At 39.2% G+C, this 14,313-nt stretch overlaps 1 protein-coding gene across 4 annotated transcripts in view; it reads right to left on the bottom strand.

Annotated features, from left to right (window-relative positions):
- The window catches only part of HERC5 (HECT and RLD domain containing E3 ubiquitin protein ligase 5), a 50,012-nt gene that overhangs the window by 28,099 nt on the left and 7,600 nt on the right, over positions 1-14,313 (bottom strand). For 3 of the 4 annotated variants that reach the window (XM_032142359.2, XM_058433009.1, XM_058433011.1), the window contains exons 7-12: positions 11,619-11,764; positions 10,408-10,484; positions 9,569-9,672; positions 8,164-8,223; positions 6,239-6,332; positions 2,728-2,917 (exon numbers count right to left, since the gene is read on the bottom strand). In XM_032142359.2, the coding sequence (XP_031998250.1) occupies positions 2,728-2,917; positions 6,239-6,332; positions 8,164-8,223; positions 9,569-9,672; positions 10,408-10,484; positions 11,619-11,764 (671 nt within the window). The remainder of the gene's footprint in view (positions 1-2,727; positions 2,918-6,238; positions 6,333-8,163; positions 8,224-9,568; positions 9,673-10,407; positions 10,485-11,618; positions 11,765-14,313) is intronic. The other variant, XM_058433008.1, reaches the window with a different exon arrangement.

The raw sequence follows: 14,313 nt of genomic DNA on the forward strand, positions 1-14,313 counted from the left end.
ATCTCTACCAAAAATACAAAAAATTAGCCGGGCATAGTGGCACGTGTCTGTGGTCCCAGCTACTCGGGAGGCTGAGGTGGGAGAACCGCTTGAGACTGGGAGGTGGAGGCTGCAATGAGCTGAGATTGTGCCAGTGCACTTCAACCTGGGTGACAGAGTAAGACCCCATCTCAAAAAAAAAAAAAAATTTTTTTATAACAAGAACAGCTGACATCTACTTCTTTAACAACAATAAAATCCCTAATACGATAGGTTATTAACTATAGTCCTCCTGTTGTCTAGTAGATCTCTAAACTTGTTGATCCTACACATCTGCTTCTTTGTGTCCTTCGACCTACATCTCCACATTTCCTTTCCACCCCCATCCACTAGTAACCACTATTTTATTATCTATCTCTGCATATTTGACCTTTACAAGGAAGGTAAATATAATTATCATGTAATTTTACTTAGATTGTTGAAGGTAAAAAGTAGCCAATATTTTTTGATTCACATAACAAAATATTTCAGTATATATTATAATTACAAAGCACACTTGTAATAAATTTTTCACTGAATAAATCCAATTACTGTTACAAGTTTAGAATTTAACTTTCTGGTTGCTTGAGCCCAGGAGTTCAAAGATTACAGTGAGCTACAATTGTACCACTGTACTCCAGCTAGGTGACAGTGAGCCCTGTCTCTATTAAAAAATACTACTAATAATTTAACATCCTGGAAAAGTTCCTTTAGAGTTAATAAAACTACAAACTTGATGTAATTAATTTGTGAAAAAATATGAGCAAAATTAATCACATTCTTTGCACAGATGAAATAGTATGTGTTAAAAATTAAATTAAAAATTGTTCGTGATTGCACAACTTTCTTTTTGTGCTCCCAGTCTGAGATGTTTAACTCTTAGAGAAAACATATTTCAGCATTTTAAAAAACAAAAACCATTTTAAAGTAGCTTTTCATCACTTATCATGTTATCCAGATTTAATAAAACACAAAGAATGGACTTCCTTGAGCTGAATATGCTATGTATGTCAAAAATCCCATCAAACTCTATTCATGTCCCTAGAACTTACTTGCAGTGTACTGGAAATACAGGGATAGGAGGAAACAGTCAGACTACCTGGATGTGGGACAGTCTACAAGACAACTGACCAGGATTCATCCTTCCTTCCTCCTTCATTCCTTCCTTCCCTCCCTCCCTCCTTCTTCCCTTCCCATCCCCTCCCCTCCTTTCCCTTCCCCTCCCTTCCCTTCCCCTTCCCCTCCCTTCCCTTCCCCTTCCCCTGCCCCTCTTTCCCTTTCCCTTCCCGTTCCCCCTTCCTCTTCCTTTCCATTCCCTTCCCTTCACCTTCCCCTTCCCTTCCCCTCCCCCTCCCTTCCCCTTCCCTTCCCTCCCCTCCCCTTCCTTCCTTTCTTTTTCCTTTCTTTTGATTGATTGTGTTTTCAGTAGAGATGGGGGTTTCTCTATCTATCTATCTATCTATCTATCTATCTATCTATCTATCTATCTATCTATCTATCTATCCATTGATTGTATTTTTAGTAGAGATGGGGTTTCACTATCTATCTATCTATCTATCGATTGATTGTATTTTTAGTAGAGATGGGGTTTCACCATGTTGGCCAGGCTGGCCTCAAACTCCTGGCCTCAAATGAGATTCTTAAAAAAAAAAAAGCTGTAAATACTTTTTACTTTTTTTGGGAAAAGAAGTTTGAATGACCTAGATATTGGATCATATTATAAAATTATGACTAATTTTCTTAGATATGATAATGATGCCAGGGTAATACAGGATTCTATGTTTTTTTTTTTTTTGGACAGAGTCTCACTCTGTCGCCCAGACTGGAGTGCAATGGCACGATCTTGGCTCAATGCAACCTCTGCCTCTCAGGTCAAGCAATTCTCCTGCCTCAGCCTCCCGAGGGGCTGGGATTACAGGCATGCACCACTAAGCCCGGCTAATTTTTGTATTTTTAGTAGAGTCAGGGTTTTGCCATGTTGGCCAGGCTAGTCTTGAACTCCTGATCTCAGGTGATCTGCCTGCCTCAGCCTCCAAAAGTGCTGAGATTACAGGCATGAGCCACCGTGCCTGGCCAGATTCCATGTTCTTAGATGAATGGTAAAATATTATGAGTGAAATCTCATGTCTTCAACTTATTTTCAAATAGTTCAGTAAAAATAAAATGTAATCTGTACATAAAAAGAAAGCACAAATGGCAACATACTTATTATTGCTGACTCTACAGTAAAGGGTACATGAGTATTCAGTATGTATCACAATTACAAAAGCACACTTGTAATAAACTTTTCAGTGAATAAATACAATTACTATTACAAGTTTAGAACTTAGCATCCTGGTCGCTTGAGCCCAGGGGTTTAAGATTACAGTGAGCTATGACTGCACCACTGCACTCCAGCAAGGTGTACCATTTATTGCATATGGTATACTATACTATTCTTTCAACTTCTCTGTGAAATTTTTCATAGTGAAAAGTTGGAAACTAAGGAAATCATGACAAAGCCATGTGTGTATCCAAGGAATCTAAAAAAATATTAGAATAATCTATTTTAGATGACCATGGTAATTGTTACAGTATCTTTAGAGTATGCTAACAATACGAACTAAAAAAAAGAATACATTTATAATTATCTAAGTTTTGTCATAACTTTACTAGACATGTCTTTCCACTGAGAAGACAGGTAAAGTATCTTCAAATGATCAATCTTACCCAGAACCAGTGAAGACTGGTCACTCATTTTACAAACAACCTTTGCAAATGGAACCACAAGGCTCTCCCAGTTGTTAGAAATATGCATCACGGGACATTCTGGGAGAAGGAAGAAAACTTCTAAAGCTTCTTGGGGTGGAGAACGAAATGGAAGTCTTTTGAGCAGATTATCTTTAAGGCAGGTGGTTATCTGTGGTCAGAAAGGAACAGGGAAAAGGCATTCAAAACTCAGTAGAAGCAGGGTGCAACTGATGGTAATAAAACAAGGTGTAGAGGCTGGAATGTCATTCTACTACTAAATGAGAATAATCATTGAGTTTTCTAAAACCCCTGTTTACTAAAATCCCTTCTCACCTAGCCTCTAAAATATTGGAGGTATTTGAGATATACAATAAGTATTCTCTTCATTCAATTATTGGGGTGCGTGAAGGAGATCAAGCACACCTAATCAGCACTTTGGGAGGCCGAGGCGGGCGGATCACAAGGTCAGGAGCTCGAGACCATCTTGGCCAACATGGTGAAACCCTGTCTCTACTTAAAATACGAAAATTAGCTGGGCGTGACGGTGCGTGCCTGTAGTCCCAGCTACTTGGGAGGCTGAGGCAGAATTGCTTGAACCTGGGAGGCAGAGGTTACAGTGAGCCGAGATTGTGTCACTGCACTCCAGGCAAAGAGCAAGACACCGTCTCAAGAAAAAAAAAAAAAAAGAAAAAGAAAAAAACCAAATGTGCAAGAATTACACTGAATGAACAATAGATTCAGAACTAATAAACAGCCTTCTCAATTTTAAGTACCATATTCTACCCTCTGGTTTACACTATCACACCTTGGGTTTCTTTTTTCAAGAGTAAAAATGCATCAGAACTCCAAAAAGCAGAAAAACAAAACGAAGCAAAAAAAAAAAAAAAAAAAAGACAAAATCCGACAATTTCAAGAACAAAATTTAACATAATTCTCATTATCTTCCATAAGAGCAACTGTCTTTACCACAGACTCTAGTTTCTAGCCCCTCCAATTTCCTTATAGTTTCCCCAATTCAGAATGCAACTGTTTAGGAAAAAATGGAATGGAATTCTGAATTTTTGTTATGTGTGCTTAGATCACAGTAATCATGTTTGAAATCCCACTATGAAGATAAGCTAGTATTTATGGAATACTTATTACTTGTCAATTATTGTGTTAAGTGATGTACATATATTAATTCGGTCATTTAACCCTTATTATAGTTTCTCCCTAACACAGATGATATTAATGCCATTTTACTGATGAGAAATCTGTGATTCAGAGAAATTAAGTAACTTGCTCAAGGTCACACAGCTAAGTGGGAATTTCTCTGGATCTTTCTGACTCCAAAGCCCAAATTCTTGATCGTTGTATTATGAGATAGTGGCTAAATGATATCTGTAAATGTACAAATTGTTATAATTACCTATTTTTATATTAAAACATTATATTGGACTCCTACAATGAGATTCAGTCTTTGGAGTTAGGTATACCTGACAACTCTATTTCAACATCTTATTAGTACACACACATTCTACCTCCTTGCTCATCATCAGACACAACCTCAAGCCTCCTCACGTATTCCAAACCCTTAGAATGACTGTGATACTCTCGAGCCAGTCCTATTGTCTGACACATTGTGCTTTGGCATACGCTTTTCTAGCGGCCTCGAATGCCCTTCCATGTGTGAGCACCTGGTATGATCTTAATTCCTCTGGGCAACTTGTTTTGAGTAAATAGAGCTAACCATTCACTGCCCTAATAATGACTGAATTCATCCAAAAATATTGCACACAGGCTACATTCTAAGCCAGGCACTAGCGAAGACGGTGAAGTGTAAAACACACCAGATCTTTGCACTAATGTATGCATGTATGTATCTGTCTCCCTTACTACACCATGAGCTTCTAAAGCACAGGGAGTATGTCTCTTTTATTCTTCATCAAGAGTCATCACTACAGTGCCCAGCACATAGCAAGTATTCAAATGTTTGCTGAATAAATGAACACATGCCAAAGGTCTGAGAGTCCGTATCGCAGAACCTCAAGATAGAAACATTACAGGTCTTCTAATCCAATCATCTTATTCTGAAACAATGGAGGTCAAGGATGCCCTATGATTATTTCATTTACATACCATATGTTCTTTTTGTGGCACAATCAACGTATAATTAGTAAACAGAAGGAGCCCTTAATGATGAAGTGATCCAATCCCTTCCCTTCACAGATGCACAAAAGGGCTTCTATTTCTGGTAATCTTTCCATGGTTGTATTTAGTAGCAATGACTCAGAATCTTACAGAAAGAAAGTTAAACTGGCCCCCATAGGAGGATTTTAGAAAACAAAAGAAAATGAGCACTAACAAATGTTGATGAAACAGTCCACAGAGTAGTTTCTGGGTTGTTGATACAGGCAGCACTAAGTGTTGCAGAGTCCCAATAAAGGGAACCATTTCACCTCAGACCCCCCAGTGGGGCTGTGGTTCTGCCAAAGTTAAGACAACTGAACCTTCCATCTTTCCTTGAAAGAAAGGAGCACGTGAGAAAACTTGTAGCTGAAATAGAGAATGCTAGCTGTGGCAAACAGAGCAAGTGCGGGAGCTGAAAGAAGGAAGGGTGAGAGATCAAAGATTGAGAGGGAAAGAGAAGAGGGATATAAACACAGAGAGAGACTAAAAAATGGGGGGAGGCTAGAGGGAGGAAGGAGGGGAGGAGGGAAGGAGACAGAAAGAAAGAAGGAACTACAGTGAGACCCAGAGAGAAAAAAATGGAGAGAAGAACAGAAAGTAGTATCCCTCTATCAACCAGTAAAATAAAATAGGGAAATAATAAAGACTATATTAAGAAAAACTAAATTAATAAACAAAGCATGCAGTAAGCCGAGATCGCACCACTGGACTCTAGTCTGGGCGACAAAGTGAGACTCCATCTCCAAAAAAATAAAAATAAAAATAAACAAAGTGGAGCACCTGCAAAAAGAAAACCTAAAGATAGCAGTAACAGTGCTGAAACAGGAAGCAATCATCCCATAAAGAACAAGAACACTCTAGAATCTACAGAAAAGTAGAATGGAAAAAAAAACGAAGAATCCAGGCAGTCCCTGGTGAGAGGGATATTCGTATCAGAAAAAATGTTCTCATTTCTACATCTACGCTTAAAAGGATTGCATATAAAATGTTCTTATTCTAGTGTAATAATCTCAACAAATCCTTAATCATCTTCCTAAAGCCGAGCTGAAAAACTTCCCTCTAGGAATGTGTAGGCATATATGTGTATGTGTGTTTGTGTATAGACACATTATTTAGAATATTTGTAACCTGTGTGACTACTATGCCAACTATTTCACCCTAAAAGGGCAAACTCCTAAATGTTATCTGAGTTTAACTTGATCTGAATATGTTACAAGGTCTCGGAGAATCCCTTAACACAAAACATTTCTTCTGAAATTTTGAGTTCTTGTAAGAAATATTCTGGTGTATTTTCTTTCTCCACATAACAATCTGAAGATACCATGTTAGTAATCCAGTCCTTTTGGGTCAACTCCTTGAAGATGTTTCTTGCTTTATTTAAGTCCAAATAAACAGGCATCATTTCTGTAGTTCTTCTGTAGAAGTAAGATAAATTAAGTATTTTGTTAGATTATCTCCCTAGGTGCAAAGTTTCTTCTACAGCTTGCCCCATTTCAACAAAATTACCTTTTTTCTCAAGTGTATAACTATAATAAATTGTCTAAGTACAAATGCAATATAGTAAACAACATAATTTTTTCTAAAATACCAAAAAATATCAAGGCTGCTTTAACTATATATACCATAAGACTTTAACTCAGATGCTGTCTTATCTGTAATAGATTAAAAAAATAAATACTTCCCAGTTAAAAAAAAATAGCCACAGAGGGAGGCTGAGACAGGATAATCGCTTGAGTTTGAGAGGTCAAGGCTGCAGGGAGTTGTGAACATGCCACTGTACTCCAGCCTGGGTGACAGAGCGAGACCCCGCCTCAGAAAAAGAAAAGAAAAGAAAAGAAAGAAAAGAAAAGAAGGAAGGGAAGGAGGGAGGGCGGGTGGGAGGAAGGAAGGGAGGGAGGAAGGGTGGGCCACACAAAAAAGATACAGGTTTTTCGAAGGAAGGAAGGAAGGACGGACGGATGGACGGACGGAAGGAAGGAATGAAAGGAAGGAAGGAAGGAGGGAAGGAAGGACTGACCACAGGAAGGAAGGACCACAGGAAGGAAGGAAGGAAGGAAGGAAGGAAAGAACGAAGGAAGGAAGGAAGGAAAGACAGAAAAAAGATAAAGGTTTTTCCCATTTCTAAAAAATACATCCATTTTTTCCCGTTAAATGGACTGAAAAGTGGGAACCAAAAGAGGGGGCTTCTGACCAATAATTTCTTAGTACTTCAATATAAAGTTATTAATGAAATGTTTAAGTATCTTCTCATGGAAGACCTTCTAATGGAAGGTCATGCAGCCATTAAAATTATGTTACCGGCTGGGTACAGTAGCTCACACCTATAATCTCAACACTGTGAGGCTGAGGTGGGAGGACTGCTTGAGGCCAGGAGTTCAAGACCAGCCTGGGCAACATAGCAAAGCTGTTGTCTTTACAAAAGTTAAAAAATTAGCAGGAGGTGGTGGCACATGCCTGTAGTCCCAGCTGCGTGGAAGGCTGTGGTGGGAGTATTGCTTGAGCCCAAGAGTTTGATGATGCTTGAGCCCAAGAATCATGATGCTGTAACTCCAGCCTGGGTGATGGAGACCTTGTCTCAAAAAAAAAAAATTACCAAAAAAGTAAAATGGGCAAACATTAGGTAGAAAACAATGTATAAACAATATGATCCAACTGGGCATGGTGGCTTATGCCTGAAATCCCAGCACTTGGGGAGGCCAAGGCTGGTAGATTGCCTGAGCTCAGGAGTTCGAGACCAGCCTGGCCAACATGGTAAAACTCTGGCTCTACAAAAAAATACAAAAATTAGCTGGGTGTAGTGCCATGTGTCTGAAGCCCCAGATACTCAGGCTGAGGTGGGAGGACTGCTTGAGCCTGGGAGGCAGAGGTTACAATGAGCCAAGATCACACAACTGCATTCCAGCATGGGCAACTACAGGGCAAGACCCTGCCTCAAAAAAACAAAAACAAAAAACCAGTATGATCTAATTTTTTGTAAAAGAATACATTTGCATGAAAAAATATAATCATATACATAAGTGCTAACTATTACTCTTAAGTGATGGATTATGGAAGATCTTCACTTTCTTTTTATTGTGCGTATTTTTGACATTTTCTACAGCAAGCATGTATTTACTCTTGTTAAAAAAACAATTTTTAAAAAGGGATGAACACACAGCTAATTATTTTACCCTCCAATTATTTTTTTATCCTCTTTCACGGTACTCTTAATACAATTTAATACAATTAATTTATTACATTTATTACCTTTTCCTTAAAAAACTTCCAGTTAGACAAGCAGGAGATGAAAATATCTCTTGGATTTCCCTATATTAGTAATAAGACACTGGTTAAACCAAATCACATGGTATACATATATACAGCCTCTTTACAGCATGAGACATGATAAATACAACATCTTATAACTATCCTTCCAACCTCTCCATTTGTCTCCTATCTGTACACATATTATCTTGGCTTCTAAAAGTCCATTCTGTTTGGTAAATCTCAAAATTTCAGTGGCAAACATGGAAAATAAAAAAGTTTATACATACTCAGAGAAGCCTCAAATAAAGAGCAAAGGCTTGATTTATGGTCAGAACTTCCTTGAACAAACAAAATACTCCCACCCTACCAACTATGCAAGTCCTATTTATCTCTATTCCACTGAAGTAGAAATAAATTACCAGAAATTAAATGGGGGAAGGAGTATGCTCAGTTTCATCTTAGAAGTAGTTGTACAGTTCTTAATTATTTATGCTCTGCAAATTATGATGCAACTATTTTGTGCAACTACTTTGTACAATCATTTTCCAGAATTAGAAAGCCATACCTAAAAATATTTCTAAAAGATGATGTTTTTAAGAATAGGTAGGAGTCCTGTAAACCTGTAGGAGTTCTATGGTTTAGAGAAGAATGGTACAAATTGTTCAGCTAAGAATAACAGGTACACAAACTAATGGTTCCAGGATCAAATGGGACTGGGAAACACTATAGACTGTATTTTCTGGCCAGAGAGTCAGAATATACATAAACAGAGGCCTGGAGAAGCCCTACATAAAGAAAGCTGTCCTCATGGCGCTTACATGTTAGTTGTGATGGGTTAGTTTTATATGTCAACTTGGCTCGGCCATGGTACCAAGATATTTGGTCAAATATTATTCTGGATGTTTCTATGAAAGTATTTTTTTAGATGAGATTAACATTTAAAATGGTAAACTGAGTAAAGCACTTGAACAAGTGAATAACAAGAAAGCACCTTCCATAATGTGAGTGAGCCTCATCCAATTGAAGGCCTTAAGAGAAAAGGCTGAGGTCACCCAAAGAACAGGAAATTCTGCTTTTAGACTGCCTTCAGACTTGAGCTGCAACATCAACTCTTCCCCAAGTCTCCAGCCTGCTGGCCTGCCCTACAGATTTTGGACTTGCCAGCCCCTACAATCTCATGAGCCAATTCCTTAAAATAATCTCTCTCTCTCTCCCCTCCATAGATACACAGATGGACAGACGGACATGATAGAGACAGTGATAGAGACAGAAATACACACATATCCTATGAGTTTGTTTCTCTGGAAAACCCTGACTACAAAATCTCATATTGCTGTACAGAACCAGTTTGGGAAGTGATACTTGACAGTGATATATAAGCAGAGAGTCAGACTGTGGGGTGTACCTTTTTGTGCTCTGCCACCGTTTAGTCTCCACATCAGCAATCCATCTCCTTACAGTCCCTTCATTCAGTGTAGGAATTGTCCTCTTCAGATTAACATAGGAATTCTGTAAACAAACAGGAAAGTAAAACACAATAATTTAGACACATCAGAGATAGGCACCCAACTTTTAGGTACACTCTAGAGGGTAAAACTGACTTTTAAGTATGTGTAATACAGCCCTGGGACAATCACAAAGTGATACTCAAACAATAAGTAATCAATCATTTGCCTGGTTGCCACTTTCTTGTCCAAGGGGGCTTAGACTGAAAGTAAATTTCTCTGAGGACCTCAACACTCAGCACTTTATACAAATACAATTGAATTAAATTGAACATCAGACAGCCTTGAAGGGAAGGGAAGATCCTGAAAGAGCTGTGTGCAGAAGTGTGGGGAACTCGATTTCACTTGGTAAAGTAGGGCAGGGAAGTTACAGACTTTTTATTTGCAAGCCCATGAACCTTGGGGTCTTTCTTAGTACTGGCCTGCAAAGTCATTTTTAGAATCTGTCACTCTGTTGTTTGCAGGGATACTGACCAAACATCATTGGCAAGTAGCCCCCAAAAGGTAAGTACAGTCTATGGAAATCACACCGATTAGACATTCACCAGAGAAAAATCTGCTGAATTTTGTGGGAAAATACTGATGTAGTTTAGACAATAAAGGATCAGTAATGTCCAGCTATCCCCCAAAAAGTCAGCCTGGTAAACTGATGATTTTGGAATTCACCAAACTTGGATACTAGAACCCTTAGTTTTGCTTAAAATACCGGGTTATAAAACACCTGGAGATCTATTTTTACCTCTTTCTTTATCCAGAGCAAAATGCTTTGATTCCCTCCAGCAATCATTATTAACTCCTTTTCTGAGGTATGGGTTTCTGAAAGGATGCACAAAAAGTAAGAGTTTTAGAAAGTCATTTGGCACAAACATGCATGTTCAATTTAAATAACTTCAGATTCTTCTTCAACGTAGTCATCTTATCTTCTTAATAGACAAAACTTAGTACATTTTCCACCAATTAAGCTGAAATACATATACTTTGGAGTAAAGTCTAGTTGGCAAACATAGGTAATTCACAAGGTGGACATGTGACATCAGTTTAATATACATATTATAAATATTTATATATAAAATGCAAATATTTCATTAGCTAAATGCTATCAGTTTAATTCAACTCCCATTACTAAAAACCATGTTTTCAAGATTTAACCAATGACTGCTGGCTATAAAGAATGTAAGTACTTTAAGCCCATGTAACTGTTTATAAGGAATCAAAGATAATACATGCTGCTTAAGGAAATAACTCTGTTTTCCCAAAAGAAATGAGTAAATTTTGTTACTTGAGGTCACCACTAAGCTTTCAGAAACAAGTAACAGAAATGCTCCGAGGTGCTTCTATAGTGGAGTGTTTCAGAGTTCAGACTCTGGGGTCATAAAGGGCATGGGTTCAACTCCAGATAAACCACTTACTGGCCATGAGTAAGTGGCTAACCCTTTTCTCTCCAAGTCTCTTTATCCTCCAGTAAAACAGGAGTGACAGAATACACCTCCCAGAACTGTCATAAGGATTGGTGAGATAACACAAGTAAGTGCTGAGCAAAGTTCAGTGTCAGGTATATGTTGACTGCTCATTATTCTGAGGGTTTTATATGACTGTGGATCAACTTAACCAGGGCAACCAGCCAATTACAAGAATTAGTAAACAACTAATTACAAGAATTAGTAAGTCTCTTGCAAACTGGAATGAGAGCTGCATATGCCTCTGAATCCATTGTCTATTTTATCATTTAAATTCACATTAATCCTAATCTGAAGGAGTGATATAGAATAATTACTTTGCCTCAATAAATTAGACTGATTCTTGAATTGTTTACCAGTAAAAAATGAAACCAATATTTAGAGAAACTCCCCTCATAGTCATATACTGCTTTCTTTGCCACATTACCCAGTTAGAAAAATCATTTTCTCTAAAAAGATACTATGCCAAACCCTATGTTCCTACAGAATTTACCAAGTTTGAGTTCTTCACTTGATGATACTTTCACTGGAAGCGGTATCAGCTGGTCACGTGTTCCACCGTTTCCCAGTTGTCCGTCTTTTCCAGAACCAAAGGAAAAGACCTTTCCCAAATCAGAAACATAGGCAAGTGTGTGCCACCTATTAAATAAAAGCACATATGGTCAATTCTTTTTTTTTTGAGACGGAGTCTCGCTCTGTCGCCCAGGCTGGAGTGCAGTGGTGCAATCTCGGCTCACTGCAAGCTCCGCCTCCCGGGTTCACGCCATTCTTCTGCCTCAGCCTCTCCAAGTAGCTGGGACTACAGGCGCCCGTCACCACGCCCGGCTAATTTTTTGTATTTTTTTAGTAGAGACGGGGTTTCACCGTGGTCTCGAGGTCAATTCTTAATTATCCACAATGATGAGAGTGTTTAGCAATACAGTAAATTGCCAAAACTATGCTACCCAGTGAGAGTGAAACTAAACATCTCTTAAAGGATGAAAACCATCTGGAAACCAAGAAATCAACATGTACCTGAAAAGACTTTGGAACCCAAAGGCCACTCACAAGACCATGATGTCATACTTTTGCAAATGGTGTTCCCTTTGTTGGAACAAGCACCTCCCCTTGCCCTCTGCTCATTTTTCAACATTAGTTTGAGTCACCACCTCTCGGAAACCATCTCTTGAGTCCATTCTCTTTCCATCCTGGAAGACTCAGTTGAGTTCCCACTTAATTTCTCAAAGATCTTTACCACACTGATTTTCCTATTGATTTGCTGGTTTGTATATCCCACTATACTGCTGTGTAGCAAGGAATCTGCCTTGCCCAGAGAGGTCTGGCTGGTGCCCAGTTCCTGGGAGGTAACCGCTAAACCCACAGAATTTCCCAAGTGATAGAGGAGAGTCTTTGTTATTCATGGCAGGATGCTGGGAGAGCTCTCCTCACCTATGATGTAAATCAGACCTACAGGAGGGCAGTGCTGGAGATTAAGTTCAACTACCTGGGCAATGATTTAACCAATCATGCCTCAGCAATAAAAACCCTCAATTTAGGCTGAGTGTGGTGGCTCATGCATGTAATCCCAGCACTTTGGGAGGCCAAGGCAGTAGAATACTTTGAATCCAGAAGTTTAAGACTAGCCTGGCCAATATAAGGAGACCCCATCTCTACAACAAATTTAAAAATTAGCTGGGCATGGTGGCATGGACCTGTGGTCCCAGCTACTCAGGAGGCTGAGGCAGGAGGATTGCTTGAGCCTGGGAGGTCAAGGCTGCAGTAAGCCATGATAGCACCACTGCAGTCCAGCCTGGGTGACAGAGTGAGACCTTGTCTCAAAAAAAAAAAAAAAAAAAAAAAAAACCACCAAACCAAAAACAACTCTTGACTTGGGTGAACTTCTCTGACTGGATGGCAGATTATGTACATCCTGTACCCTGTCTCCAAAACAACAACAACAACAACAAAAAACCAGAAAAAACAAAAACAACTCTCAACTTGGGTGAATTTCTCTGATTGGTTGGCAAATTCTGTATGTCCTGTCACATTATCAGGCCAGAAGAGATAACACCATCCACCTGCTCCAAGGGGAGGTGACAGCCACAAGCTCAGCATTTGTAGCCCTCCTAGACCCTGTCCTTATGTTTCTTCCTTTGACTGGTACTAATTTGTATCCTTTTCTTGTAATAAATGTGACTATGAGCATAATAGCTTTTAGTAAGTTCGTGAGTCTTTCCAGTGAATTGTCCTGTTAGTAGGGGTATTGCCCTGATGTGCATTAAGACAAATCTCCAACTTGCCTCCCTCTCTTGTAATACATGCTACTCAAAAGGATTGTATGTAATGAAGAATCCAAAGAGGTGATAAGACTGCTTTGGTTAAGAGATATCGAATGAGGTATAAATACTGAAGAGAACGTTTCTTTGGTGAAGAGACTCATATTCCGATAATTTGGTCTACCTTAATAATATTACCTATTTATGTAATTCTACTCCAAGATCATAAGAAAATATGCCTACAGACTGAAAGTATGCATGCTAGTTTTTTATAAGAATGGTTTCAGTAAACTAACAAATGAACCCAACATTCAAATACAGTCTGAATTTTGCTCTACGTTTAGTGAAGGAAAAACTGCCCAAAAGAATAAGTGTATATGGGGCAAAATATTTTTTAACCCTACCAACTCCCAACATCCCTCTGGCAAGACGTGAACTGATATATCTGATAACCAAAAAAATTAAATAGTGGCGTGGTGGCTCACCCCTGTAATCCCAACACTCTGAGGGGTCAAGGCGGGCAGATCACCTGAGGTCAGGAGTTCAAGACCAGCCTGGCCAACATGGTGAAACCCTGTCTCTACTAAAAATACAAAAATTAGCTGGTTGTGGCTGGGTGCGGTGGCTCACGCCTGTAATCCCAGCACTTTGGGAGGCCGAGGTGGGCGGATCACGAGGTCAGGACATCGAGACCATCCTGGCTAACACGGTGAAACCCCATCTCTACTAAAAATACAAAAAATTAGCCAGGCGTGGTGGCAGGTGCCTGTAGTCCCAGCTACTTGGGAGGCTGAGGCAGGAGAATGGCGTGAACCCGGGAGGCGGGGCTTGCAGTGAGCACAGATTGCGCCACCGCACTCCAGCCTTGCGACAGAGCAAGACTCCGTCTCAAAAAAAAATAAATAAATAAATAAAATAAAAAATATCAACCGG

This window comes from Hylobates moloch, unplaced genomic scaffold, assembly GCF_009828535.3.
Source record: "Hylobates moloch isolate HMO894 unplaced genomic scaffold, HMol_V3 SCAFFOLD_2, whole genome shotgun sequence".
Lineage (NCBI taxonomy): Eukaryota > Metazoa > Chordata > Mammalia > Primates > Hylobatidae > Hylobates > Hylobates moloch.